This window comes from Erythrolamprus reginae, chromosome 2, assembly GCF_031021105.1.
Source record: "Erythrolamprus reginae isolate rEryReg1 chromosome 2, rEryReg1.hap1, whole genome shotgun sequence".
In the NCBI taxonomy this organism is placed as follows: Eukaryota; Metazoa; Chordata; class Lepidosauria; order Squamata; family Dipsadidae; genus Erythrolamprus; species Erythrolamprus reginae.
The window spans coordinates 70,573,413-70,594,833 of record NC_091951.1 but is presented as its reverse complement, the minus strand read 5'-3'; the positions used below and the strand labels follow the sequence as shown (position 1 = coordinate 70,594,833).

Here is a 21,421-nt window from a genome sequence, read left to right as displayed (position 1 = left end):
TGCAGAATCATTCTGGTTTCCTTTCTGTCAAGGGGAGAGACTTCTAAATCAGGTTTGACCGTCTAAGCCTTCTCTACCATCTGAGTTTATCTTATCTGCTTGAACATATCAAAACAAATTGCATACATAGGATTACATGGAATTCAATCCTTTATTTATAAATATATGAACAAGAAGATTACATATAAAAATAGCAAGGGGTGATCTTATTTGTTCCCAGACTCTAATTGGTATCCTATAAGTAAAGTATATATTTGGAAGACCTAAATGTCAAGGTAACTAAAATGATCTGAAATTGATTCCAAATAGTTTACTAAGCTTTCTTTTGAAAATATTTTTTTCACTTCAGGTTTACAACAACAGGGTATTTTTAGAGTTCCTGGATCTCAGGTTGAAGTCAATGATATCAAAAACTCATTTGAAAGAGGTATGTAATTAGTTGGTCATTCTTATAAAGCTATTTTCTGTTTCTTTCTCAAAGGATAGCTAGGCTTTGTTTTTCCTTGAAGACATTTCACTTCTCATCCAAAAAAGGTTTTCAGTTCTGAGGAAGCTTCTTGGATGAGAAGTGAAATGTCTTCAAGCAAAAACAAAGTCAAGTTATCTTTTGAAAAAGCACCTTGGGACATGCAGTAGTTAGCATTGTTTTATACATACATACATACATACATACATACATACATACATACATACATACACACACATACATACATATACAGTACATATACATATATACAGACACACACACACACACACATTTGGGATGTGTTGTAAGATTTTGCTATACTGCTTCATAAAACCAAAGTATGTTATGATTTTTGCCCATTCTTTATTAAACAAAAACTTACATCACTAATTATATTAGAAGATAAGAATGTCTATTAATTTTTCCATATAGATGATGCAACCTCATTGGCTAAAAATCCAAATACTTTGCAATTAAAATTAGATTTCTTGTGTGAGTCATAAGAGTGTGAGTCTAAAGTTTGATATAAGCAAAATCAAAGTAGAAACACTAGAAAAATAAATGAACTTGTGTACCTTGATGGAAAACTGATTAAAGATAGAAAAATCTTTTGGAGAAACATCAAGACATATAAGTGTTGATAGAAAATTTAGGGGTCTGTTGGAGGTAATGAAGTCTATGACAAGGGAGAACTTTTGGTTAGAAGGGCATGATTCTTTTATCACATAGAAATAATATATGGTTAAAATGAATGTGGAATGGCATACGTGCATAACGAAACGAGAAAACATAAGATCAAGAATGAATGGGTGCTGAACAAATGTGGAGTTAACATAAAAGTTGAGTGAGTGACTAGTATGAGAGAGTCACACTGAAGGGATAAAGAAAAAGAATGAAGATGGAATTGCATAGCACAGTGATGCCAAACATTTTTTTCCCCCCTTGGGTGCCGAAAAAGCATGTGTATGCTATCGCACATGTATTAGTGCCCACACGCATAATTCAATTCCTGGGGTGGGCAAAAACATCTTCCCCCATCCCTGGAGGCCAAAAACAGCCTTTTCCAACTTCTGGTGGGCCCAGTAGGTTTGTGTTTCACTCTCCCCAGGCTCCAAATGCTTTCCTGGAGCTGGGGGAGGGTAAAAATGTCCTTCCCATCCTCCTGGAGCTCTCTGGAAGCCAAGAAAGCCCTCTCAGAGCCTCTGTACAACCCAAAAATCAGCTGGCCAGCACATACATGCACGTTTGAGCTGAGCTAGGGCAGATATAGCTCCGTGTGCCACCTGTGGCACCTGTGCCTTAAGTTTGCCATCACTGGCATAGCAAATACATGAAGAAAAGTGGGGAAGATTGAGAAAATCATGATTGAGCATAGTTGATGAGTTCTCAAAGAGAAAAAGATGAGAGGTTTAAAGAATAAAAGACATTGGTATCTGGATGCAGAAGAAAGAGATGATTTATAAGGTTGTAAAAGAAAAATATAATAAAGGGAGCTGGTGGGATTTTTTCCCCATTTCTTATTTGTACTGATTTCTTTTTTTGTGTTCGTTTTCTGTAACGTTGTTTTCCCTGAAAGAATATAGAGTGATGTGCTTGTATGTATATATTATTATCTTACATTATAGCATTATAGTTCGGCAGGATTAAGATGCTAATATGATGACAAGAACAACAACAGGGAAGAGTTATTCATGGAAGCTTATTTCCCAATTTTTGTCGTTTTGGTGTGTTTTGCTTTCTGTATAATCTAGAATTGGAATCTGATGTTACAAATAAACCTTTCATCTCAGGTGAAGATCCCCTTGCTGATGATCAAAATGAACGTGATATTAATTCTGTTGCTGGGGTCTTAAAATTGTATTTCCGTGGACTGGAAAATCCACTCTTTCCTAAGGAAAGGTTTCAGGATTTGATATCTACTATAAGTAAGTAATTCATAATAAGTTGGTTTCTTGATTTTTGCATATTATTGTCATGTGGTGGTAAAGGTGCTTATGCAAAGTAAATCATGATGTATGCCAGGGGTGTCAAACTCAGTTTCATTCAGGGCCGCATCACAATTGTGTTTGACCTTGGGCAAGGTGGGTGGGGGCATGGCGAGGGTGGCCATGGCCAGCTCAACCTCACTCCTGTTGGGGGGGCCCTATGGTGGTTTGAGCGCTCTGCCAGCAAAAACATTCCCAAGCTCTGTTTCCAGCTGCGACAGCATCCTGCAACCCTCTGCCAGCAAAAACAATATTTGGGTGGGCCACCCACGTCCCACCCGAGCTCCGTTTTCACTGGCAGAGGCACTGCAGGCCAGATCTTTGTTGTTTCCAGGTTGGTCCCATGGGCCAAATCTAAGTATCCCATGGGCCAGATCTGCCCTCCTCTGAACCTTGTGTTTGGAACTCCTCATTTATAGCTTTGTGTTATTGCCAGCTTCTATAGTTTATTGCATAAAAAGTGGTTAAACAGTGGTTAAAAGAGTAATGTGCAATATGACCAAAAAACCAATGTTATTACTAATTACTATTACTAAGCTGAATGACTTGGCAGAATATTGTGTTATGCATATTGCAGGGTATTTGTATATCTATGTAATTTATAATGTATTGTGTGGTTGAGAATGCAGCTCCCCTTCATATTTTCTTTATGATAAGTAAGAAGCTAAAATATCCTTTCAGTAGGAAAAAATTATGGGAATTTTATAAAATCTACATTCTCGTAAGAAATATCAGCAATATGAATAAATATGGAAGGACCAATTTAATTGCAGTGTAGTGTTCCACATTGCTTTTAAGTATTATTTGTAGTATGTTGTTTATATCACTGAATACCTTGTTGATTGTTCATATATATTGTGGAAACAAGCTTACAAATAAAATGAAACTTGACCTTTACCATATTAAATTTATTTTTTCTTTTATTTAGACTTTTTATTAATACAGAAAAAAAATTCTGAATTTTGAACAGTAAGGCCTCTAGGAAAAAGCATGCCTGAACTAATCTATAATCTCATTTAACTGTCCTCCTACTTGCAATTTATTTTGTATAGTCCATTGCCTGTAGTTTGGGGAATTCATCCTTATTAAAGAAGTACATTTCTCTTTTCTTGCTCACTTTCTGAATCTTAATCTTGCACTATTTTTATCTAGTATTTTTTTTAAAATGATAAAAGGTTTAAGGTTTGCATATTCTTCTTAATCGTTTCTTCAGTTGTATACTGTACATTCATTACTTCGAAGATCATTAAACAGGTGTTGAAATTTTTTTATCTGCTAGATTACAGGTGTCAAACTCACCCTGTCACTTTGTTGTCACGTGACGTTTCCCCCTTCATGGAACTGGGATGGGTGTGGCCTTTGCATGACAGATCCAGCCCGCAGGGCTGACAGCAGATCATTTACTTTGTCAGCAATGTTCCTTGGTGACCTAATAGATACCTTTGGTGGTGGATGGTCATGTGATATAGCACTGAAATAAGGTCTCCTTTCTATGGTTAAGATGCCCATGGTTGTGTTAGATCAACTGGGCATTCCATCCAATGCAGAATTAAATAACCCGAAATCAATATTAGGTTTAAAAATACACTAATCACAAGAGGAGCACTATAAAATAAACCTGGAGGATATTAGACTCCTGGCAAGATGCAACAGTCAATTTCTGCAGAATTATTAAGGAGACAGAAGAAATTTATATACACACAAATAATTTAAATAGAGATGACGGATCAACTGTTATCCTACTGCAGTTAGCAATTATTTGTGGCATTCTGCTCCGCTGAACGTAAACAGTATATAAAGACATGACAGCTATTATTGAGTTCAGTTTTAGATATACTCTGCGGAAGCTAACAATAAGGCTACTAAAACTTCAGTATATTTTCATTGTCTCACGAGGCAGTCTCATAAGTCATTTCACCAATCACTTGCAGCAGTGAAAACCTACCTGCTGTGATTAAATGACTGGATGGCTTTTATTCATTACAATTCCTGTCATACTTTCTGAATTTTTCCAAGTTCTTTATTTATGGAGATACTTATGATTTATTCATGCATATTACAAAGGGGGGGGGGGAGAAATATTCCAAAAATTGGGATGGGAAGGAAAACAAAATCACCCCTCATTCCAAATTTGAAGGTTATACTTCCACAAAAATACATTTTGAAATTGTGCAGATGCTTTGATTTATTTCTGTGGTGTGTGCCATTTTCATAGTTCTGCTGATTAAATAATTTAATAAAAAAACTCCTGTCCTGCTTCTAAAAATTCCACACACATACTATTAAAATTTCTGTGTATAGGTGACTGAGCTATCTAGGCCTTGCACCCAGTCTTGCTAAGACCTATTAGGAGAATTTATACACAAATCTTGAAGAAATGGTATACTATTCCCAAGCCCTTGTTTATAAACAAGCAAATAAAAGACAGAGGAATAAGTGCATTGTTTTTTTTCCTGGCTGAGGAACTCTGAGAATGAAGTTCATACATCTTATAGTTGCAGAGTGTTGGGAAACACTGCTTTGAAATAAATCAAAACTTCAAGTTCTAAAAGCTGGTTGTAAACAACAATTGTTGAACCAATTTATTTTATACCTGGCTGGCAGGTGGAATCCCCTCAGATCGGGTGTTTTTAAGCCATTATTTGTCATAACATATAAATAGCAATAGCACTTAGACATATATACCATTTCATAGTGCTTTATGAGCCTCTCTAAGCAGTTTATAGAGTCAATATATTGCCCCCAACAACCTGGGTACTCATTTTACCAACCTTGGAAGGATGGAAGGCTGAATCAACCTTGAACCTGGTGCAACATTAGTCTGTAAATTATTAGTATCCAGTAGTTTTGAGGATGATGGAAGACAAGGTGCGACAATAAGATCCCAAACTGGGGCAAAGAAACGTTTAGTAGTTTTGACTACCATAAATCATACACCATAAATCTATATTTTATTTTATGTACACTGAGAGCATATGCACCAAGATAAATTCCTTGTGTGTCCAATCATACTTGGCCAATAAAGAATAAAGAATTCTGATTGAGCTCAGAATTATAGTCATAAGTCATGTGGGTTGTTAAGCAGATCACCATGTGGCTGCATCTGATTTTATGACTTTTTTTGCAGCAGTGGTTAAGTAAATATCACAATCATTAAGTATATCCATTGTCAATGGGTGGTTTTTTTGCCAAGAAACAGGAAGTAAATGGCAATTTCTGACCAAAAAATATTATAAATCACAATCATATGACTTGGGATGCTGCACTTCTCTAATTGTATCACCTAAGGGGGAGCATTGTGATTTCAAATCCAGGTTATATGTAGCCCTATAGAGGAGGTCTGTCATAGCTCAGTTACTAAGCCAAGGACTACCTGTAGTGACCAAAAGAAGTATCACCATCCCCACCCTCTGTCCAGTCAGTATGTTTGCTTTGAAGAGGAATTGCTGGTCTTGGATCCAAACCTCCTTTGGTCAGTTCCAATGCTAATTTTGTCACCTAATAATGTAGTGAACATACACAACATCTCTTCTCAGTTCTGCTCTTGGATTACTATGTCTTTATTTGACAGTTTTCAAATACTTCCTACTCGTTTGAGAAAGGGCGATGTGCAAAGAGAAGGAAGTTCCTTTCCTGCAGAATAGCAGATTGTTTTGGGAGGTTGACTCCCAAGTTGTGTGTCTTTGATTGTGTCTGAAAGGAAACCCAGTCAACTACTTGACTTGTTCTGACATCATTTTTGTTACTGTGAACTGCTTTAAGTCCAGGGTACAGTAGACAAGTGTTATGATGCATGTGCGAATGAATAAATAAATAAATGAGAGGCTGATTCTGAACACACGTTTCATTTTTTTGTTACAGAAATGGAAAACACTGCTGAAAGAGTGCACCAGATCCAGCAAATCATTATCACCTTACCACGATCTGTCATCATTGTAATGAGATACCTCTTTGCTTTCCTTAACCAGTGAGCATTTTCTTTAACTACTTGTTTTGAATGGAGCTGTAATAGCCTTCCCTGGTCAATATTTATTTTATTTTATTTATTTATTTAATTGGATTTGTATGCCGCCCCTCTCCGAGGACTCGGGGCTGCTCACAGCATATATAAAAACAAAACAATAATGTAAATCTAATTAATACTACAATTTAAAAACAATTAAAAGAAAAACTTATCAACCAAACATTCAGCAATCATACTTAAGGCATTCAGTGGTCAGGGGGAAGATCTAAAAGTCCCAAGCCTGGTGGCAAAGATGAATTTTTAAGCTCTTTCGGAAGGCAAGGAGGGTGGGGGCAGTGCGAATCTCTGGGGGGAGTTGATTCCAGAGGGCTGGGGCTCCCACAGTGAAGGCTCTTCCCCTAGGTCCTGCCAGCCGACATTGTTTGGTCGACGGGACCCTAAGGAGGCCAACTCTGTGGAACCTCACCGGTCGCTGGGATTCGTGTGGCAGAAGGCGGTCTCGGAGATAATCTGGTCCTGTGCCATGTAGGGCTTTATAGGTCATAACCAACACTTTCTCTTTTCAGTGTTTTTCAATTTTTCCTCAAACCTAGGACAGGGCAAAAAGGAGGAATGTCCCTTGATCATCATTACTTGTAATTGTTGCCTTTTGCCCATCTGGAGGAAATGCCTATAGAGCACTATATGCAGGGGTAGGCTACTGCCCGGATGGGTGGGCGGAATGCAGTGGGGTAGCGAAAATGGAGCTCCACCACAGAGCACCCAATTTGCAATGAAAGATGTTGGAAGAAAATGCAGGGCGTCCTCCATAAGCCATGCCCACAGTGTGGTAGTAAATGTTTTGGTAGCCCTTCACTGACTATATGTGTAATACTTGAAGCTTGGTGTCATAGCTGTGGATTACTTGTATTTGCAGCTTGTCGCAATACAGTGATGAGAACATGATGGATCCCTACAATCTAGCCATCTGCTTCGGACCAACCTTGATGCATATTCCAGATGGTCAAGATCCAGTGTCCTGCCAAGCTCATGTCAATGAGGTCATCAAAACCATCATAATCAATCATGAGGCCATCTTCCCTACCCTCAGGGAACTGGAAGGACCTGTTTATGAAAAATGCATGACTGGTGGGGAAGAGTACTGGTAAGAAACTTAGGAATGAAATATATACCTTTAGCATAGAATTTCTTCCTTTTTAAAGTGTGGGATGCTTATTTCAGGTGTTCTTAATTTAAATACAGTGGTACCTCTATCTAAGAACGCCTCTACTTATGAACTTTTCTAGATAAGAATCGGGTATTCAAGATTTTTTTTTGCCTCTTCTTTAGAACCATTTTACACTTACAAACCCGAGCCTCCAAAACTGTAACTGGAAAAGGCAGGGAGAAGCCTCCGTGGGGCCTCTCTAGGAATCTCCTGTTGTCCATGTACAAACTTAAAAAATTATTATTTTTGTTTCTAAATCTCTGAGTTGCCCAGGAAGATTTCAACTAATGTTGTACTAATGTAGTGTAGGAATCAATGGAAGGAATGGAGGACAGAAGGAAAAGGGGGGACATGATCGAAACATTTAAATATGTTAAAGGTTTAAATAAGGTTCAGGAGGGAAGTGTTTTTAATAGGAAAGTGAACACAAGAACAAAGGGACACAATCTGAAGTTAGTTGGGGGAAAGATCAAAAGCAACATGAGAAAATATTATTTTACTGAAAGAGTAGTAGATCCTTGGAACAAACTTCCAGCAGACGTGGTAGTTAAATCCACAGTAACTGAATTTAAACATGCCTGGGATAAACATATATCCATCCTAAGATAAAATACAGAAAATAGTATAAGGGCAGACTAGATGGATCATGAGGTCTTTTTCTGCCGTCAGTCCTCTATATTTCTAAGTTAGAGCATAACTCATTTTCAGGTCTTTGGAGAACATCAATAGAGATTGTTTGGAACCAGTTTAACTCAATCCAACATTATTCTTCCCGTAGGAGAAACCCAAATTCTTTTTTTAATAGCCCATAATCAGGGCATGGGTTGGGGCTATTATTCCCTACTGCTCTTGTTATCAGTCAATTGATATTAGTTTATATTCTCCAAATGTGGAGTTGTCTTATTTTTTTCAAGGAGCTACCTACCTGACCCTTGCCACCTTTTTGTTTCACTGGTTTTGCTGTTTAGTACTTGTAGTGTTGATTGCAGCATGAGGAAATACAGGGACCCACATATATAAATCCATCTATCAAGAGTTGTAATCTTTAGCACATATTCTGATGCATTAGTAAGATTTTTTTAGATACAAGTGACAAGACTCTTCATGTAGAAACCACATTTTCTCCTTGTGTCCATACCCTGGTGAGGACACCACAGCTGAGTTGCTGGGGGTAATAGGTCAGCCATCTGTTTCCTAACTCTACTTTATACAGAATAAAAGTAATTCTTTTCATCTTAGATCCATTAACCGGAGTCAACTTTACATTATTTTGAACAAATGTTACTGTTTAAAGATTGTTTCCTGAGTATATGATACTTTGTTTTTAGCTGAGACCAGGTCTCTCTTTAGTCTATGTTGATTATAGCTGCCACAATTCTTACTAGTTTCAGTTTATAGGAGTTGAAGTCTAAAACTTACAGAATGCACCAGGTTGCCAAGGGATGGGTTAGATTTTAATTATTGGGTTCATCATGAAGTCATTGCTTGCATTAGAACAAACAGTGAAGGTTTTTAAAAGCATTTATTTTACAGTTCATTCTTGCTTAACAGTTCATTGTCCTGATGGGTTTAGCAATTACACTAAACTGATAATTATTACCAAAGCTAACAATTAAATCCTATACATGTCTACTCAGAAATAAGCCCAGTTCAGTGGGACTTGCTCTCAGGTAGTTCTATATGAATAAAGTAATATTTGGGAGGAGAAACTGAAAAAGAGCTGAAAAGATTTTTAAATCACAATGAAGTCCAGATCAACACCCTAAAGCCCATTTTTCCCCTTATTTTGGCTCAGTGATAAAGATTCTGGGCTTGTCAGCTAGAAAGCCAGCAGCTCAGGTTTAAGACCCAAGCTGTATGAGACAGGATGAGTTCCTGCCCTTCTCCAAGCTGCTGCCTAACTAGCAACTTGAAAGCATACAAATGCAAGTAGATAAAAAGGTACCACATTGTGGGGAAGGTAACAGAAATCTATGACATCATACTGGCCACATGATTGTGGAAATGTCTTCCAACAGTGCTGGCTCAATAGTTTGAAACAAAAATTAGCACCTCCCCTTATAGTTGGCATCTTTAGGGAATCTTTTACCCTTACCTTTTATTGCTTACTTTACTTCCCTACAAGCTTTGTATAATTGTATAGGAATCTCAGAAAGTCAATAAAACATCCTGAAAGAAGGAAATGGTAAACCACTTCCATATTCTATATAGGTTTTCAGGGCTCATCTCAATCAAGGAGTGAGGAGGCTTTTGGCTAAATCCCTGCACTCTAGTTTTTTGGTATCCTAATTAATCAGGACACTAGAAAACTATATCATGGCCATTCATTCTGAAAGATCCTCACCACTTCCATGTTGTTGATAAAAAAAACCCTGTATAAATATGTCCATGAAGGCATAAGGAGTTGACCATGACTTGAATGAAACTTTGCATGTAGCTGCCAACTGTTTCAGATTCAATAGCTTTCCAGCAGTTTTTCATGTAATCATCTACATGGTCTTTGCTCCACTATCTGGAGCAGCAATCTGGGACACTTTGCTCCAGAAGGTGACTTCCACCCTGGACATCACCCTCTATTGCTGTAGAAATCCTTCTGGTTTCTACAGCAACAGAGGACTTAAGATGACTGCTGTTTGGAAAGAAGGGCGATCCTAACTGGTGACAGAAGCCACTTAGGAGGGCATCAAAACTTTGTGTGAAAAAGCACAAGGCAGCCGTTTCTTAAAACAATTGTTAGCAGGAATGGGAACAAATAACAGCAGGAGCAGATGGTGATGATAGCAATGACAGTTTATCGCATGCTGTCTAGCTCCTACTTTCCAGGCACCAATGCATTCTTAATGGGCTTTTGTGACAGACTAAAATCTAAGGAACAGATCAATGAATGTCTGTTTCCATTAGATCTATTATATAAAATGGGACAAGTCCACAAAGACTGTGTTTCCTATTATGTCAGCTTAAAATTTCTTCTTAAACACCAAACAGATGTTCCCATTCTGCTCAGGTGGGAATGTGGCTAGCAGGCAATAGCTGTGTCAGTTTCTTGGCATGGACCCATTAATCGATATCCAGTCTTCTGCTACATAATTCATACATCAGTTCTGGATAATGGAAAAAATTATTTATTTCTTTATTTATTAGATTTGTATGCCGCCCCTCTCCACAGACTTGGGGCAGCTCACAACAACAATAAAACAATGTACAACAAATCTAATAATCTAAAAATCACTAAAAAAAACCTTATTAAAAGCAAACATACACACAAACATACGATGCATAAACTGTATAGGCCTGGGGGAGATGTCTCAATTCCCCCATGCCTAACGGCAGAGATGGGTTTTAACCCTGCTGTTCTGTTCGAAAAAACTCCCTAATGTTATGTTCCTGGGTCTATTTGACCCGGACTGCAAATTGATCATTTTAGGTACTTATATTTGGTCTTTTTGAAAGCTTTTTTCACCTGGAAACAAGTTTGAACATTTCTGCACACAATGGAATGAAAATTGAACTGAAAAAATTAATCCTTATTGGTTTATTTTGCACATAAATGTGCCTCCCCCCGTTTTTGTGAAAGTTTTTTCAATTTATGGATAGTTTTGCTTGCAAAATCCATTCTATTTTACTAAAGTTGGTGTGGGATTGGTAGCTTGAACCTTTCTGAACATAATGATATGAAAATTGAACTGAAAAAAATGATCCTTATTGGTTTATTTTGCTCATAAATGGCCCCCCATGCTTATACTCAAATAGGCTTATACTCGAGTAGGCTTATACTCGAGTATAAAACGATATGGTCTTATATTCAAAAATAAACCAATAAGAATCATTTTTTTCAGTTCATTTCTATTTTTCTTATGTTTAGGATTGTTCAATTTAGTATATCAAAACTTTTGGGTTTATTGATAATTTTGCCTACAAAATGCATTCTATTTTACTATTCTATTTTGGTGTGGGATTGGTAGCTTGAACCTTTCTGAACATAATGATTTTGCAAGCAAAACTATCCATAAATTGAAAAAACTTTCACAAAAACGGGGGGCAGGGGACATTTATGTGCAAAATAAACCAATAAGGATTAATTTTTTCAGTTCAATTTTCATTCCAAATATAAGTACCTAAAATGATCAATTTGCAGTCCGGGTCAAATAGACCCAGGAACATAACATTAGGGAAGTTTTTTTTTCAGCAAGAAAGAAACCCCCCACCCCCCCAAAAAAAATTCTCATAGAGAGAACCCCTGAAATGATGAAAAGTCATGAAATTTCAAGTTTCAGATATGCATGGAAATTTTTTTACAGGGACTCAAACTTGGCTTCGGGTCACATACGACCCGAACAGAACAGCAGGGTTAAGGAGTTTACGAAAGGCAAGGAGGGTGGGGGCAGTTCTAATCTCCAGGGGGAGCTGGTTCCAGAGGGTTGGGGCCGCCACACAGAAGGCACTTCCCCTGGGTCCCGCCAAACGACATTGTTTAGTCGATGGGACCCGGAGAAGGCCAACTCTGTGGGACCTAACCGGTCGCTGGGATTCGTGCGGCAGAAGGCAGTCCTGGAGATATTCTGGTCCAATGCCATGAAGGGCTTTATAGGTCATAACCAACACTTTGAATTGTGACCGGAAACTGATCGGCAACCAATGCAGACTGCGGAGTGTTGGTATAACATGGGCATACCTACGGAAGCCCATGATTGTTCTCGCAGCTGCATTCTGCATGATCTGAAGTTTCCAAACATTCTTCAGAGGTAGCCCTATGTAGAGAGCATTACAGTAGTCGAACCTCAAGGTGATGAGGGAATGAGTAACTGTGAGCAGTGAGTCCCGGTCCAGATAGGGCCGCAATTGGTGCACCAGGAGAACCTGGGCAAACACCCCCCTCGCCACAGCTGAGAGATAGTTCTCTAATGTGAGCTGTGGATTGAGGAGGACGCCCAAGTTGCAGACCCTCTCTGAGGGGGTCAATAATTCCCCTCTCAGGGTTATGGACAGACAGATGGATTTGTCCCTGGGAGGCAAAACCCACAGCCACTCCGTCTTATCAGGGTTGAGTTTGAGTCTGTTGACACCCATCCAGACCCTAACAGCCTCCAGGCACTGGCACATCACTTCCACTGCTTCATTGACTGGATATGGGGCGGAGATGTACAGCTGGGTATCAACAGCGTACTGATGATACCTCACCCCATGCCCTTGGATGATCTCACCCAGTGGTTTCATGTAGATATTTAATAGCAGGGGGGAGAGGACTGCCCCCTGAGGCACCCCGCAAGGGAGTAACCTAGAAGTCAACCTCTGACCCCCCACTAACATCGACTGCGACCGACCGGAGAGATAGGAGGAAAACCACTGAAGGACAGTGCCTCCCACTCCCAACCCCTCCAGCCCACTCCCACTCCCAACCCCTCCAGCCGGCGCAGAAGGATACCATGGTCGATGGTATTGAAAGCCGCTGAGAGGTCAAGGAGCACCAGGACAGAGGATAAACCTCTGTCCCGGGCCCGCCAGAGATCATCCATCAATGCGACCAAAGCAGTTTCCATGCTATAGCCGGGCCTGAATCCTGACTGCTGAGGGCCTAGATAATCAGCTTCTTCCAAAGACCGCTGGAGCTGTAGCACCATCACCTTCTCAACAACCTTCCCCATAAAGGGAAGGTTGGAGACTGGCTGATAGTTGTTAAGAATGGCTGGGTCCAGGGAAGGCTTCTTGAGGAGGAGGCGCACAAGTGCCTCCTTGTAGGGATCTGGAAAGGACCCCCTCACCAAAGAAGCGTTGACAATCTCCTGGACCCAACTCCGTGTCACCTCCCTGCTGGCCGAGACCAGCCAGGAGGGACACGGATCCAGTAAGCAGGTGGCGGAACTCACAGCTCCAATGGCCTTGTCCACTTCATCAGGTGTAATCAGATCAAACTCTTCCCAGACAGGTGGACAAGTACGGGCCCCAGTCACCTCGACTGACTCGTTGTCAGTCAACTCTGTTATCCAATTGGAGTCAAGGTCCGCCCGGATCCGAGCGATTTTATCAGTGAAAAATGTGTTAAAACCCTCAGCACTACTCTGTAAGGGCTCCCAACTCCCCCCTGGTTAAGAAGGGAATGGGTCACCCTAAACAGAGCAGCCGGGCGGGATTCCGCTGATGCAATCAAGGAATCAAGCAAATGGAGGATTATGCCTTCAATCCTAGTTTTCATTCCTTGAACAAATATATTAGACATATTGCCAAGAGACAAAAATATGTAAACAAAGAATAAACAAGTTCCACCAAAATTATTTTAGACTTTTTTTAAATTAGCTCTGATACCATTAAAGAACTCTTTTTAATCACTGCACAAAATACAAGACAATAGAAACCAGAGTATAGAATTCAAGTCATTGTGGTGGTGTCATGTGACCTATCAGGATTTTTTTTCACTTTCTCTAAACCAGGAGTAGGTGTGGTCAACACATGGTGCATCTAGCCTGAGAGCCAGGAGTTTGACAGCCCTGGTGTAGGACAACTTGCAATGGCCAACTTGCCACAGCCATCTTGCCATGGGACAACTTGCCATGGCCAACTCACCATGGAACAATTCCATGCAGGATAACCCAAAATGATAAATGCTGCCTCCCACTGTTTCTTTGATATTATTTCCATTTTTCTCGATGGAAATAATGTTGAAGAAACAATGGCAGATAACACTTATTGTGATGAGTTATCCCACATGGAATTGTCCCTTGGCCATGGTGGGTTGGCTGTGGCGAGAGGGCTGTGATGAGATGGACATGGTGAGTTGTTCCATTCTGTAGGAACCAGTCCCAGTTCTACAGCAAGATGAGGAAAGCTCTTTAACTCACTTGGAATAGAAGAAATAAACAGATGCCTGTCCTTCATTATCCACAACTGTTTAATGAAGGGCTCTTACCAGTCACTGCTTCAGCCCTTTTCTTCATTGTTAAGTACTGAGACTGTATAGTTTATACTAAAGCCCTGCCTACGTACCGGACTACGTATGCTAATGGATGAAATCAAGAGGAGAGGAGTGTTGGATAGTTTACACTAAGGTCCAGTTTTTGAACAGGAGAATGGAGACTGTTGATTCAATGAGCCACCTGACAGCTATAAGCCTGGCTCTCTGCTGGATCTTGTACATAGTTCAATAAAGCCTTATTGTTCTAAGCCTGTCACTAGCTTCTTCAGTCCCAGAACTCAACCTTCATGATCAAAACTCTCATTGTATACTGCAGTCAGGTGCCACTACTGTCAGACATCACTCAACTCTCAGGCAACTGCTTATTTCTGAGAAAAAACTATATTTTTCCAACAAGGCATTCAGTGTGCCACAGTTGGCCAAAAAATAAAATAAATAGAAAATATTTTCCCTCTATGGCAGCTAAGTCATGACAGCTTAAACAATGGCTTAGGACAGTTTGGCATTTTCAGAGCTCACCCAACTATGCCAATGTTTGTGTCATTTCTCCACTGAAGCATAATGGGCAAGATGGCATTATATTTGGCCACTGGTAGTGCCACCAAAGTTGTTCCTGTGTTGCTACAACAAAAACTGCTTAATTGGGCTCCTCTTACTGTGTGGAGAAAGAATGATAGGGGGAGCAGTAAAAAGCAAGATATTCAACAATGCAGATACAGGGGAAAAGGAAACTTAGTAGTAGATTTGTTGAAGGTAAAATTGTATTGTAAACTAATCCTAGCAGGATTCATGTTCATCCAAGAAATTATTTGGAATATATATATTTAAAATGAAAACATTCTTATTGGTATGCAGATCCGCACTGCAGTATTCTTGTTGTTTTCAATAAAGTGTGAGATGTTCCAATTTTGCAATTCCGAAATAATTCAGAGCAAATTGAAGCTTCCTGCTTTTACTTGTTAGTAAGGAGGCCACATCTCTTTTCCCTTTTACCCCCATTTTAAAAACCTCAGTGCATTTATTTATTCTACTTTTGATTCCAGTGACAGCCCACACAGTGAGCCGGGCACTATTGAAGAAGGAGATCATGACAATGGCACAGAGCCACACACCAGTGATGATGGTGAGTATAGAAACAAGCCATGGACAATTGTGTCTACAAAAAGCTACCCAAGGTAAAATGCTAATATGCATTGAATAACTAAATCAAATTTCCTTAGATTAACATATGCCTGTTTGCAGGGGAGCATGTCTCTCTGTTTGACACTGCCAATATGTAGTAATAAAATTCCTTAAAATATGTGTGATTGAAGTAGGGATGGGATATTTCCACTGCTGTCACGGTTGAATTCCAATGCAATATGGAATTTCCTAAAAGGGTGAAAATTTGGGTGCATCTTATTCACCAAATGTAGTCCAACACAGCCTTTCAAACTGAGATTTCAGGGGCTGAAAAAAATCCTCTGAAATGGAGGTTTCAGATGCTGGGAAAAAATCCTCTGAAACAGAGTTTTCAGAGGCTCTGAAATTGAGGTTTTAGAGACTGGGAAAACGTCCTCTGAAACATAGGTGTCAGGAGCTGGAAAAAAAGCTTCTGAAAGGGAGGATTCAGGGACTGAAAAAAGCCTTGGAAGAGAGGTTTCAGAGGCTGGAAAAGCAAGGTGCAATGTTCACAACCAACAAACCTGTTACTAAAGTACGCCCCTGGGAACAGCTGTTTGGGGGTATTCCAGGAGGCCGATTCACCCACCAATCAGCTTTTTTTCTTATTTTCCTCCCCAAAAAGTAAGATGTATCTTATACTCTGGTGCATCTTATAGTCCGAAAAATACAGTAGATTTCCAGTTAATAATACATTTCCTAGGAAGAAAAAAATAAAAAGCAATTTTTAAATGTAGGGAAAGATGTAACTGACAGCATTTTGAAACTGGCAAACCTTGTCAGATGTTTCAGTTGGCTTTGTGTCAAGCTGTTTTTTGCTTCTGCACATGCACAGAAGTTGGAGCTTTCACACTGTGCATATGCGGTTTGTGCACGTCAGGAAGAGATCTGGCAGCGAGGTAAGCCAGAACCCACCCCTTAGTTCATAAAACCCCCAAATCCCACTCCTGGCTGGTCCCGTCCACCCCACCCCTCCCAGGAGTCCCCACGAAGCCTGTTTTGGATACAGGTAAGTGCAGGGCATGCATGGAGGCAAAAAATGGGCCTACTGGAAATTGGAAATTCCAGAAGGCCAGAAATGGGCCAGAAATGGCTCCAGGAGTCTGGGGAGGGCAAACGCACACATGCCATAGTGCAGGATGCTGACTAGTCCAGTGTTTCCCAACCTTGGCAACTTGAAGATATTTGGACTTCAACTCCCAGAATTCCCCAGCCAGCATTCGCTGGCTGGGGAATTCTGGGAGTTGAAGTCCAAATATCTTCAAGTTGCCAAGGTTGGGAAACACTGGACTAGGCCATGCCTACCATGGCCACATCTTCCCAGCAACTTGGCCAGATAACCCTTGCTAAAATTTTTGAAACCCACCCTGCCTTAAGTGTACAGTATACCTCTTTGCCTCCTAGATTTATTTTAACTATTGTCTAAAGGTACTGAAGATTATTATCCTAAGAGTTGTGTGAATAATACTAACATAGTGGTGATATTCCCCAGATGTATGGTCTTGGGGAACTTTATCCTCCTTGGCAGACTTGGAAACAACACAGGACTTTAAAAAAACATTGACACAACTTTCCCTATCTCACAAGAAATTATTTTAAGTTGAAAAAGTTATACAGGATCAAATGACGAAAACCTGAGGAATTATATTTCCTTATTCCATGCTATATTTATACCTGTTTATGTCCATTTGCTTTTGAATGCTAACTTTCAGAACACATTTTTTTCTGTAACTGCACGCATAATATATCCATTTGATCACACACACATCCAAGTTGCTTTGGACATCAGTATAAAGTAATATGCCTACAAACAAATGTTGGCTTATTTTACCATTTATAGAACCCTGTATTTTATTTGAGCTTAGCATGCCTCTGTTTCATTTGTTTTTACGGCTTTTAGTTCCATTAATTCTTTCCCTTTAGTGATGCAAATATCCAAATCCAGCACCTTACCAGTACAAGCTATGGGAAAATTGACATAATTGTTTATTGGAACTAAGTGCATAAGAGGAGAAAAGGATAAATCAGCTAATTGAAGATGAATGTTTGAAAGGAGCAGGGTGATGTCAACCTTCATTTTTCAGTGTGGGTGACAAACAGCCTTTCTTGACTGAAAAAGTTGAAGCAAGCAAGGTTCCATTTAGGCAATTTTATGCCTGAATGGTTATGTTAATAGTTTTGATTGGAGTTTCTGGGTGATTAACCATAACACAAGCATGGAGAGGAAGAGCTGTTTTATTTTAAGAATTTATATAACCTCTCTGAGTCTAATTTCACATATGTGGTCCATTGTACTGATGGGGAGTTAGATATATTATCTAGATTGTATGGTTATTTTCAGAAATCATCGTGATATTATATATTACTACTAAAAGTTGCTTCATTTGAACCACACAAAGGCAGATTATATAAGATGACCTTTCCCAAATGCTGCTCTTCCTACATTCAGGGTTACAATTCCCATATAATGTCTAGCTGATATTAAAGAGCTGTTTATCAGGAAATGTAGAGGCCCAGCTAATTTAGATTGAAGCTGTTTCTCAGTATTGCTGTTCCAAGATGGTAACATATGAAATCTGTTTCAGAAGAAGTTTGTTGCTTTCTGCCTTTAAGCAGACAAGAACATTAAAATTGTTCTGCTGGATTTGATTAAGCTTCATGTTATTCAACATTCTGGTTTGAATGGCAGACAGCCAGGAGTTTATTTAAAAAATAATGCTTTGTAGTACTCAGAACTCTTTATTGCCAGCATTAGATAGTCTGTGTACATTTCTTCAGACTAGAGAGATATATTTTGGAGGCTAGGTCTGCTGTGTCTGCATAGCAATAAGCCGGCTGTCAGATTCGAGCTCGCGTATCCCTCTCCAGGGTCCTGATTGGCCGCATAAGCATAGTTACTGTTAAAGCGGGAACCCTCCTTTGTATATGATTGGTAGTTGCCTCAGAAGGCGTCCTGTATATAAGTCTGTGTTCTCTTGTGTACTTCTTAAGCCTGTACCTGCCCTGTTGGCATGTTCTGATTAAACTCACATGTTCTGGTTAAAGGCCTCAGTTATTATTCTGGCGACGAGATTTCAACCCTGCATTTCCATCCAGCATCTGTGTCTGCAGTAAGTGACAATGTCTGTACAGCTTACTTTTCCCCCTTTCAACCCACAAGGGGAGACCTGGGATTCCTACGTTGCCCGCTTCGACTGTTTTCTAATTTCGAATGGGTATACCGAGATTTCTGGGGACCGCAAAAGGTCTTATTTTCTCGGTTTCTGCGGCCCCGAGATGTTCGAGACTGCCAGAGCTTTATTCGCTCCCGTCTCTATCCATGATGTGCCTTGGGAGACTTTCTTAACAACTCTCCAAGATCACTATGCCCCTGCCCCGTCACGGTGTGCCCGGCGCTACGTTTTTTATCAGAGAAACCAGGCAGAGGGTGAATCCATTAATGAGTTTGTGGCCGCTCTCCGCCGGGCTGCATTATATTGCGAGTTTACAGATTTAAATGATTACTTGCTGGACAGGCTAGTGTTCGGAGTCCGGGATGGCCGCCTTAAACGCCGTTTGCTGGCCACCCGGGATTTGACCTTTCAGACAGCTTTAGCTGAAGCTCGTGCTTTTGAGCTTTCCACGCTATCCCTGGCAGCCATGGACAGCTCAGTGAACGCAACAGCTAAAGTGCCAGCGGTGCCAGAGAACCCGAAAGCCGCTACAGAAAAGGAGGGCGGCAGCGAAGTTGAGGAGGAGGAGGTATGCCGTCTGGGTGCTTCCAGGGGTCGTGAGCCTCCTGCCAGCCGCCCCCGGGCCCCTTTGTCCCCTTGCAGGGGTTGCGGGGGAAACCACTATAGGTCAAATTGCTCGTTTAGAGAAGCGGCTTGCCGGCGTTGCGGGGCCAGGGGCCACATTGCAAGAGTCTGCCGTTCCCGGAGGTCCCCTCCAGCCGCCCCTAGAGAGCTGAGGGAGTTCCAAGGTTCCAATCCCCGTTGGCAGAGGAGATTTTCTTCCACCAAGAGAGATGACTGCAATGCCATCTATAGCAGCCCGCGCCCAGCTTCTGCGTTCGTGAGGAAAACCTCAGGCTCTTCTGACAAGATCTCCGTGACAGTTCGTCTGGGAGGCGTCAATTGCTCCATGCAAGTGGACACGGGCTCCGCGCATTCATTGGTTTCCTGGGCCACCATCAAGAAATGCATGCCCGGATTGAGCAGGAGTCGGTTGCAGCCATGTACTGTGACTTTACGGGACTACCAAGGGGCGCCCATTCCGGTGTTGGGGGAAGGGAGATTCCCTGTCATCTTCAAATCTTTCAGGGGCAGGTTGCCTCTGATGGTGGTGGACGGGCCGTTCTCCAGCCTCCTGGGTTTAGACTGGTTTAAGGCTTTGGGCTTTTCTGTTGCGGGGGTGAACGCTGTGAGAGGGGAATCAGTATTTCAAGGGCTTACTAAGGAATTCCCCTCCGTCTTCGATGACAAGCTGGGTTGCTACACGGGAACCCCGATTACTTTTAGCCTTGACCCCAAAGTGCCAGCTGTAAGGCTGAAGCCCCGCAGGGTGCCCATTCCCCTCCGGCCAAAAGTTGATGCCGAATTGGACCGTCTTATTGCACAAGGGGTGTTGGAGCCGGTTGACCAGGCTGTCTGGGAGACCCCACTGGTCATTGCTTTCAAGGGGGATGGGGGATTGAGACTGTGCGGGGATTATAAGTGCACTGTTAATAAGGCCCTGGCTCACCACTCATACCCGCTTCCAGTGGTGCAGCAGTTACTTCACACTCTGGGTAATGGTAAGATCTTTGCCAAGCTTGATTTATCCCAGGCTTACCAACAGCTCCCCGTAGACCCCTTGACAGCAGAAGCCCAGGCGATCATAACGCATAGGGGGGTGTTCAGGTGCCACAGGCTGCAATTTGGGGTCTCTATTGCACCGGGGTTGTTCCAGGGGTTGATGGAACGGTTGCTGTATGGGCTGGAAGGCACGGTGCCCTACTTTGACGACGTGCTGGTCTCAGGGAGTTCCGAGGACGAACTTCTTCACAGGGTTAAGCAGGTATTGCTCAAATTCCAAGAAGCGGGACTGAAGCTCAAATCAAAAAAGTGTGTCTTTGGGGTTCCAGAGGTTGATTTCCTGGGATTCAGGGTGGACGGAAAGGGAATCCATCCCACCCCTGAAAAGACTAGGGCCATTTGGGATGCCCCCAGACCCCAGTCGAAGGAGGAGCTGCAGGCTTTCCTGGGTCTCTTGAATTTTTATGCGGTGTTTATCCCGCACAAGGCTTCGGTGGCAGAGCCGTTGCATAGGCTTCTGGACAAGCGGTCAGTTTGGCACTGGGGGGAGCGGGAGGAAGCTTCTTTCAGAGGGGTCAAAGGGATACTCACCTCAAACAGTGTCCTGGCTCAGTATTCCCCTAGTCTGCCATTAGTTCTCACCTGTGACGCTTCCAGGTACGGAGTGGGTGCTGTCCTCAGCCACAGATTGCCAAACGGCTCGGAAGCCCCTTTGGCGTTTTTTTCCCGGACTTTGGCCGCAGCAGAAAGAAACTATGGCCAAATTGATAAGGAGGCATTGGCCCTAGTGGCGGGAGTTCGCCGTTTCCACGAGTATTTGTATGGCAGAAGGTTCGAGTTAGTGACGGACCACCAGCCCTTGCTAGGGTTACTCTCAGGTAACCGCCAGAGCCCAGCTGTCTTGTCTCCACGTATGACACGCTGGATTGTCTTTATGGCCAATTACACTTACACGT

At 41.5% G+C, this 21,421-nt stretch overlaps 1 protein-coding gene across 2 annotated transcripts in view; it reads left to right on the top strand.

Moving 5' to 3' along the window:
- The window catches only part of SRGAP3 (SLIT-ROBO Rho GTPase activating protein 3), a 266,985-nt gene that overhangs the window by 225,308 nt on the left and 20,256 nt on the right, over positions 1–21,421 (top strand). For both annotated transcript variants that reach the window (XM_070738287.1, XM_070738288.1), the window contains exons 14-18: positions 350–427; positions 2,257–2,391; positions 6,313–6,418; positions 7,332–7,559; positions 15,573–15,652. In XM_070738287.1, coding sequence (XP_070594388.1) covers positions 350–427; positions 2,257–2,391; positions 6,313–6,418; positions 7,332–7,559; positions 15,573–15,652 — 627 coding nt within the window. The remainder of the gene's footprint in view (positions 1–349; positions 428–2,256; positions 2,392–6,312; positions 6,419–7,331; positions 7,560–15,572; positions 15,653–21,421) is intronic.